Source organism: Rhinatrema bivittatum, chromosome 5 (assembly GCF_901001135.1).
Source record: "Rhinatrema bivittatum chromosome 5, aRhiBiv1.1, whole genome shotgun sequence".
NCBI classification, from domain to species: domain Eukaryota; kingdom Metazoa; phylum Chordata; class Amphibia; order Gymnophiona; family Rhinatrematidae; genus Rhinatrema; species Rhinatrema bivittatum.
In genome coordinates this window covers 73602128-73611691 of record NC_042619.1, presented here as the reverse complement: position 1 = coordinate 73611691, position 9564 = coordinate 73602128, and the positions used below count along the sequence as shown (strand labels likewise).

Here is a 9564-nt window from a genome sequence, read left to right as displayed (position 1 = left end):
TTACAGTATTTGCACAAACATGTTTCAGATGAAGGTAAAGTCATGCATTCTCAATCCTTTCTGAGGACAACACTGTGCCTGTTGTTTGCTTAACAATGCAGAGATGGGGTGCTGTGGTAGGCCCGCTGAAGGGCGGGTGGCTGGATGGCCGATCATGTGGCAGACTAGCTTCGCTGGGTGGGAAGGAATGGCAGCCTCAATATAAAGGGTCTAGAGGCTCACCAGGGTAGAGCCTTCACTCTGAGGCACCCATCAGTCACAGCCGTACCCGGGACTGGAGGGGGTGTCGCGACAGGAGTCATAAAGAAAAAAAAATCACAAGCATTAAAAAAAGAAGTAGCAATGCAAGACAAAGGAATCCACAGTCCCATACAGAGAGAGCCCTAGAGCAGCCATCCTCATGCCCTTTTAAACTTTCAGAGAGTGACATCATCATATGTCCAGCCAATTCACCTGTTCCTCTCCTTCCTCTGCCTACTTTAGTTGCAGCACAGGATTTTGGACCCCACACTACGCTGGCCGAGCAGAGACACAGGAGGAGATAATACCCGCTTTTGGCTTTAGACTTCCAAAGGGCGACGTATCATTTCTGCAGGTAATAGTCTGGATTTTGTTCTTTGTGTTCCCATGAAGGTAGGAAAGATTTTCTCAGTTACAAGGGCATAACTGCTATCGTCTCTTCTCCGGGATTCTGCCTAGCAAATGGAAATATGTTCTTGATAGAATAAACTGCAATTTACTGTAAGCTTTTTTTTATGCTTAGTTTTTCAACATACCTTAAGTTTTTCTTGCCACGACTTGTTTTGCACCTTCATTTTTTGTTTGGTTATCTCAGCATGCAGAATTGGATTAATTCAAAGGAGACTGCTGGGTTATGCTTTTGATTTCTTATGAGTTTTCAAAGTTCTTTTTTTTTTTAGTTTAATAGGGGAGGCGCTGATGATTAAAGCACTTGCTTCACTTTAAAGAGGATCAGTCTAAAGTTATGGCTTATTGCATAATGTACTGTGCACAGTGGGCAGCTTTCCAGAGAAAGCTAGATAAATAAAACTGTACATTACCGGCTCTGGGAATAGCCTGCAAATGCCATGCAGGATCTTATAAAGCCTGGGAGATGAATTCTTTATATCTGTGATAACAGTAAAGTCAAAAGAACTCCTTCATTCTATTCCTGACTGCCTTGTTGCCTTGGTGGCTGGCACTATGAGGTCCCAGCAGCCCCACCCCCTTCATGACAAGTAAAGGCATTACATTATATGGCACGAGTCTGCGGTAAGAGGATTGTTAAGTGAAGGAAGCTGAAAAGTTCTTCCTGTCTACCCTTCTCCTACCTTGCAAAGTGGATCTCTTCAAATATCATATCCCCCTGGGTGACAGCACACTGTAAAAACGAATTTAAAAAGTGGCTGTGTCTGGGTATCCATACAATATACCCAGCTAAGAATTTGATAAACCAATGGCTACCTCCTGGTGTTTTACTAGGAATTGCATATTAGAATAAAATCTATTTGCATGTTTTACAGAGGATGACAAGAATTATGATAAAGGACGATTAGCATGATTGGTCACTATTAGGGCTTCCCTTTTAAAGCACGCGGAGGTGAAATTTGTGATTTGCAAAGAAGTAAAATTGAATTTTAGTTCTTATGTAGGGATTGCAGGTTTATGCACACATTCCTACAGTATATAATAGATAGATAACGGGGCCTGTCTGCTCTGGGTTTCCTCAGAGCACTGCACTAAATTTAAGAGAGGTAAATGATTGCTTCATTATCTATTTAATCTGCATCAGAAAACACTGTCAGTGAGTGCATGGAAATGATTTTTAATGCAATCTATCTGATAAGTTATATTTTTGTTCTGTTATCTTTTTTTTACTTTTGCTCTCCCGTCTTCATACCCTTAAGAGTTCCTTGCATTGATTCTTTATATTTTTATTGGGTAGGGTTTGTGTGGTCCTCTGACCTAATTTTTGTGTGTTCTCCCCTTAGTAGTTTCTGCTGCTTCCCCTTACCTTCAGGTCGATACAGTAAAGTGAGCTCCGTCGGAGCGCACTGTCAGCCTGCTCTGGACGCGTGTTTTCCCTTACCCCTTATTCAGTAAGGGGAGGAAAACACGCAGCCCACCCGCGGCACCTAATAGCGCCCTCAACATGCAAATGCATGTTGATGGCCCTATTAGGTATGCGCGCGGGATACAGTAAGTAAAATGTGCAGCCAAGCCGCACATTTTACTCTAAGAAATTAGCGCCGACCCAAAGGTCGGCGCTAATTTCTTCCGGCGCCAGGAAAGTGCACAGAAAAGCAGTAAAAACTGCTTTTCTGTGCACCCTCCGACTTAATATCATAGTGATATTAAGTCGGAGGTCCCCAAAAGTAAAAAAAAGTAAAAAAAATAAATAAATAAAATTTGAATTCGGCCCGCGGCTGTCGGGCTGAAAACCGGACGCTCAATTTTGCTGGCGTCCGGTTTCCAAGCCCGTGGCTGTCAGCGGGCTCGAGAACCGACGCCGGCAAAATTGAGCGTCGGCTGTCAAACCCGCTGACAGCTGCCGCTCCTGACAAAAAGGAGGCGCTAGGGACGCGCTAGTGTCCCTAGCGCCTCCTTTTCCCCGTTTGCACCACGTCACCTCATTTGAATACTGGATCGCTCGCACCGGCGAAGGGCCGGTGCGTGCGCCGGGAGAGCGGGCGTTCGTCCGCTCTCCCGCGGTTTTACAGTATCGATCCGCTTGTCAGGATGCCTAGGAGCTCAAAGAATCCTTGCTGTCCCAAAGGCTGGAGCTGTGTTTCCCATGGGACCCACCCTCATTGCTGCTCATTGATGGGCAACAGCCACTTCAGTAGTAGCAGCGTCTTTCATCCCTCCTTGGGTTTGAATGTACTGTGCCGCCTTGGAGGTGCATCCAGGCCTGATTGGTGTTGATGAATGGGAGGATCTGAACCTGGATCCCTTGCATGCAGTTATGGGCCCCGCCAGATTCATTTTCTAACTCTGCTCCTTTACTTAGTGTTTGGTGGGTTATTATAAATCATTAGTTAGTTGGGCATTTGTATGGTACTTTTATCCAAAGTACTGCACAGTTATGTGAGAGATTCGCACAGTAGATTTATAAAAGGCAGAGTCTTGGGGTGGGATAGAATTTAGCAGGGTGGCCACAGAACCAATGACATTTGGAACCTGATTCATCAGGGTCTTTTCCCATAGACACAGAAAGTGAATTGACCTCTTAGTCATGACGGCAGGATTAGCATCCCTATTTCAGCCAAGATGGACATTACTCTGGCTTGACATCTCATCCAGAGATGGCATCCTTGGCAGCTTTGTGTCTCCTAACTCCACAGTGAGACATGGGTTTTGCATCAGTTCAAAAGGAAAGGTTTTTCTCACTATCAACACCACTTCCTATAGTACCCAGGCGTTCTATGGAGGTCTTCTTTTCGAGCACTGGCTAGGCTAGGACTGATCCTGTTTGTATTTGATGGCTGTCACAAATGGTAGGCAATCAGGCTATCCTCAAGCTGAAAATAACCTACTTGTAGGCAGCCTGATTTAGCCTACTGGTTCCTCCCATGAAATGCCTGTCTCTCATTTCTCATTGCATGTCTCTTCTGGGTGTGAATTCAGCCCAAGGGTATCAATTTCAGAAACACACCCACATCTAGAGCTCTGTGTGCATTTCTGCAGCTACAATATTCAGTTTAGCCAAGGTAGTTGAATGTGTATTTTATAGTGGAATATGGTATATTTGCTGTTATTTGATTTTTACAACATAGTAATTGTGCATTGTCCATTTAATGTCATATTTTAAAATAATATATAGTTCATTTAGTATAAAGTAAAATGTTCCTACACATGTTCTTGATGTATAAACCACAATTTCCAGCTATAGTGTTCTTTTTTTAAAAGAATGGATATTTGAAATTTAACTAAACTTTTTGTTTATTTAACAAATTGTATATATGGTGTAATCATCTTAAGTCTATCTTTGGTACAAGATTTATTATAAAAAATGTATCTTCCATACAAATCAGAGGTCACTGGTTGGATTGATTTTCTTGTGAGGTATATTTAGCTGAAATGGATAGTATATCTGATCATGTTAAATAAGGTGCTAAGTTGTTAGAACTTCAGCATGAGCTTGCGTTGTGACTTTTTTTTTTTATTGCCTTCAGAATAAGCCCTTTTAAAGCAATACAGAATGTAAAACGTGCAGCCTTTGTGGTCTTATGTACAATACAATTTTCTTTTTAACTCTTCAGGGCGCATTCTTTCGTCTTCCTGACCTCTGCTGCCGACCACATTCCCAGAGAGGGATTCCCTGCAGTTTCCGTTCTCCTGAAGCTCCGGCCTCTGCCCCACCCCCACTGAAAATGGAGCGATCCACGCAAGAGCTCTTCCTCAACTTCATGATCGTCCTGATTACTGTGCTCCTCATGTGGCTGTTAGTGAAATCCTACCAGGAGTAATGGAGGGTGTGCAGCTCCTTGGATTAATGTAGCGTATGTGTCAAGCCAGAAGTATGTAAACTACAGTACAGTTTACACGTGTACAACATGTGCACCACGCGCCTCTCTGTACCTTTCACTCCGTTCTTTCCTGGTCTGATATCTTTCAGATGGAGTGAAAGTGAAGTTTGTTTTTGTACTCCCGCCTTTAATCTTTACTTAGGCTACACAGTGCAATGTAGCTTTTCTGTTATTCTGTAGTGACGTAGTTGTAAAACGAGAAGTGCAAAAGTCCATGAATGGTTATCAGATGGTTTTATATTCTCAACAATCGTTGCTGCAAAATACTAGATTGAAGCTCTCCCATGTTTGATGTTTAGTCTCAGTCTTGGAAGTGAGGGGCTCTTTGGTGTAACTATGTAACCTCTACAGTACAATTCTATAAATTGAATATCAAAAACAGCCCTTGGAAAACCACTCATTTTGATGGAAAAAAATGCAAAACTGTTTATGACATCATGATGATTGCAGTTCACTTAAATAAAGGATGCATTTAAATATCATATCATTGTTGTTATTTTGATCTTAATTAATATGGGAAGGGAGCCTTACTAAAAGAAGGGCTGAAATTGAAAGGTGTTAAAACAAAAAAAAAACCATAACAAGTTTTTCCTTATATATTTTTGGATTATTGGAGGCAGCCACTAATGATTCAATAAGGCTTTTCTCCTCTTCTGTGTCTATGACAAAATACTGATGAAACAGGCCCTAAGCCTTATTGCACATAGGGGCAGATTTTAAAAGCCCTACGCGCGTTAAATCCAGCTGGAATTACACGTGCATGGGGGTTACGCGCACTGAGCCTATTTTGCATAGGCCCGGCGACTAGTGCAATTCCCGGGACGCACATATGTCCCGGGGCTTGAGAAAAGGGGCGGGGTGTGGGCGGTCCGGGGCAGGAGCGTGGCCAGAGGCCTTCATAGGGATGCTTGGCTGGCGCGCGCAACCTACGCCTGCCCAGAGGCAGGCGCAACTTCTAAAATAAAGATCAGGGTGGGGGGAGGGTTAGGTAGGGAAAAGGAGGGGAATGTGTGTGGGGGGGGGGGGGGGGCGGAAGGAAAGTTCCCTCCGAGGCCGCTCTGAAATCGGAGTGGCCTCGGAGGGAACAGGGAAAGCCATCGGGGCTCCTCTAGGGTTCGGTGTGCACAAGTGTGCACTTCCTTGCGCGCGATGACCCAGGATTTTATAACATGCGCGCGGCTGCGTGCGCATGTTATAAAATCGGGCGTAGATTTGTGCGCGTCGGGTTGCACACACAAATCTACGCCCACATGTAGGTGCTAAAATCTGGCCTATAGTACAGAACCAAGGATTTTGTTGAGATGTTGTCATCTCCCAATGAGCTGCTCTGATTATTGTCAGCTTACCAGTAAAATGCCACAAACATTTTGGACTCTGGTCTGACAGCACATGGGCAATATTAACATTACCTCTAAAGAAGAAAGCCAATGGGAAATTACAAATTTTAGAAATTTTTTCATGAATAAACTGCTGTTAAGCTGCATAAAAACGGTTGGCAAAAATTGCTCTCCTCCCCCACTGTGGATAAAGGTACCCTTGTGCTGTTGACTGCTTGGGTTCATTAATCTATATCAAAAAAGGGATGTGGTTAGGTTGGGGTGGGAAAGGATGCACAGGGATATCATTTTGAAATTCCCATGCATACATTCCATGTCTTTTTATTTATTTATTTTTAAATTTTATTTTTATTAAGTTTAATATATCACAAAGTATACACTATATTCAAGAACCAGAACAATTTTCCAATTCAAACAAATTCTTCATTTTCACTTAAAACAACTAGTTCTTTAAATATTGATCCATTTCAATACAGGTAATAGGAGGAACCTGGTGGAAAAGTATAATAAAGAGCAGATAAATAAACATTTTCTCATATCAAATTGCAGTGTAATAAGCTCCATCTTAAAACTTTTTCCTTTTCAACTCAAAGGAGATTCTAGGAATGAGAATCCAAATAAGAGTGTAATTGCTCAGGTTGATTAAAAACATATTTTGAATCTTGATATATTACTTGACAATGACAGGGAAATCTTAAGAGAAAGTTTGCTCCCCGTTCTATTACCTCAGCTCTCATTGAAATAAACTTTTTCCTTCTGAGTTGCGTATTTCGAGCTATGTCGGGAAAAATTCTAATTTGTTGACCATAGAAATTTAGTTTCTGATTTTGAAAAAACAGTCTAAGCACAGCGTCTCTCTCTGTTGAAAAAGCAAACTGTACTATAAGGGTACCCCTAGGTTCTACTGTCATTTCATAAGATTTCTCTAAAAATTCAGACAGGTTTAGTAGGGATGTGAATCGTTTTTTGACGATTTAAAATATCGTCCGATATATTTTAAATCGTCAAAAATTGCTAGGGCCACGATACAATACCAATTCCCCCGATTTATCGTCAAAAAATCGTAAATCGGGGGAAGGGAGAGGGCAGGAAAACCGGCACACTAAAACCCCCTAAAACCCACCCCCGACCCTTTAAATTAAATCCCCCACCCTCCCGAACCCCCCCCCAAATGCCTTAAATTACCCTGGGGTCCAGCGGCGGTCCATAGCTAAATCGGGGGAAGGGGGAGGGCAGGAAAACCGGCACACTAAATCCCCCTAAAACCCACCCCCGACCCTTTAAATGAAATCGGGGGAAGGGGGAGGGCAGGAAAACCGGCACACTAAATCCCCCTAAAACCCACCCCCGACCCTTTAAATTAAATCCCCCCAAATGCCTTAAAGTACCCTGGGGTCCAGCGGCGGTCCGAAACGGGCTCCTGCTGTTGAAGCGTGTTGTCTTCAGCCGGCGCCATTTTGCAAAATGGCCACCGCAAAATGGTGGCAGCCATAGACCAACACGATTCGACCGCAGGAGGTCGCTTCCGGACCCCCGCTGGACTTTTGGCAAGTCTTGTGGGGGTCAGGAGGCCCCCCCAAGCTGGCCAAAAGTCTCTGGGGGTCCAGCGGGCATCCGGGAGCGATCTCCTGCCGCAAATCGTTTTCCGTACGGATAATGGCGCCGGCCATACGCGTATGGCCGGCGCCATTAGGCCAGCGCCATTTTCCGTACGGAAAACGATTCGCGGCAGGAGATCGCTCCCGGACGCCCGCTGGACCCCCAGAGACTTTTGGCCAGCTTGGGGGGGCCTCCTGACCCCCACAAGACTTGCCAAAAGTCCAGCGGGGGTCCGGAAGCGACCTCCTGCGGTCGAATCGTGTTGGTCTATGGCCGCCGCCATTTTGCGGCGGCCATTTTGCAAAATGGCGCCGGCTGAAGACAACACGCTTCAACAGCAGGAGCCCGTTTCGGACCGCCGCTGGACCCCAGGGTACTTTAAGGCATTTGGGGGGGGGGGGTTCGGGAGGGGGGGATTTAATTTAAAGGGTCGGGGGTGGGTTTTAGGGGGATTTAGTGTGCCGGTTTTCCTGCCCTCCCCCTTCCCCCGATTTAGCTATGGACCGCCGCTGGATCCCAGGGTAATTTAAGGCATTTGGGGGTGGGGGATTTAATTTAAAGGGTCGGGGGTGGGTTTTAGGGGGTTTTAGTGTGCCGGTTCACAATTTTAACGATTTTCACGATATTCTAAACACCCAAACGGCAACGATACGATTCCCTCCCCCTCCCAGCCGAAATCGATCGTTAAGACGATCGAGGACACGATTCACATCTCTAAGGTTTAGGTTTATGTCTGGCTGGTTTCCCTGGCCTTGATTCTCTTCTATAGATTGAGGTTGGGGTAAGTAATACATTTTAGATACTGCAGGCAGTGCATTTTTAGGAAACTTTAGTATATTTATTATATAACTCTTAAATAAATCATTTGGTGATATTAACTTTATCCTGGGAAAATGTAATATTCTAAGATTAGAACTCCTCAATTGATTTTCTAACACTTCTATCTTATTCATGTACATTTTTTCAGATCTTATTACATTTTCTTGAACTTTCTCAATATTTTCTATTTTCCCTTCAATCACATTGACTGCTTTATCTATTTTTTTTCCACTTTGGTTTCTAATACAACAGTTTTATTTAATGCTACTTGAACTGTAGATGTTAAATTATTGATTTTTGCATAAGTATTAGCATAGTCCCAATCTCTTCCAAAGTAAATGCCTGTGGTTTTTATTAATGATAAATTACCCAAAGCTTCTACTTGTTGGTCCTCCTTTCCTGCTTCCATTGTAGCCTGTCCAAAAACGTCACTACACTGAAGCGTCTCTCCAATTTGACTCCTGGAACTCTGTAGATCCAGGTTCACCGAGAAGCTGGATGTTCCCTCTGCTCCTCTCTAGTTATCAAGTGGCAATGAGGCCGGTCTTACTTTAATAGCTTCATGTAGAAGCTCTAGATCTCTTGTGCCTGGCAGGGGCTCTGGTGTTGCTGGTGCGCCAGGGCTTAAAGATGACTCATGGGTCTGGAGGCTCGGATCCTGCTCCTGACCGACTCCTCTTGCGACCGCCCTTCCCGGCGTTATTAATGGAGACCTTGCGAAACAGGCCTCAATCCGTGGCTGATTTGAAAGTGAGATCGGAGTTGAGGAAAGATCCTTAACTCTGGCTTTTCTCTTTGTATGCGGCATAAAAAAAAAGGGAAAGAGAAAATGTAGAAATTTAAAGAGACTTACCAGAGTATAATTATCAAGTCTCGGAGAGGACTCTTTCGCATATAATACACCGCAAATAACCTACTTCCACCAAGAAACTCCAGTACATTTCATGTCTACATTTGCACATCCTTCAAAGCAGGTGTAAATGTAGAAGTTGATTCCAGAGCCACATTCCCCACTGGCGTGCACATTTACAAAAGGAAACTCCATAGGGAAGGTCTTCTTTGAGAATTAGCATGCAAGCACTTGTGGGTATATGGATCCCATAGGTCTGCAAACAATCCAGACTAAATGAAAATTGCCCCATATTGGGGTAATTTTGTAACATAGATTTTAAGGAAATTATCCATATACTTTACACCAGTTTTCAAAGGGAAAGTACATATGTACCTTCCCTTTGAAAGTATTCCTATCAAAACTACATGTACACATTTACACTTAGGGG

At 43.7% G+C, this 9564-nt stretch overlaps 1 protein-coding gene across 1 annotated transcript; it reads left to right on the top strand.

The window, feature by feature from the left end:
* Nucleotides 1–283: 283 nt before the first annotated feature.
* SLN (sarcolipin) lies at nt 284–5011 on the top strand. The gene is made up of 2 exons (XM_029602456.1): nt 284–595; nt 4263–5011. Exons 1-2 carry the CDS (start codon nt 437–439, stop codon nt 4467–4469), a joined length of 366 nt encoding a protein of 121 aa, XP_029458316.1. The 5' UTR covers nt 284–436; the 3' UTR covers nt 4470–5011.
* The last annotated feature ends 4553 nt before the right edge of the window (nt 5012–9564 follow it).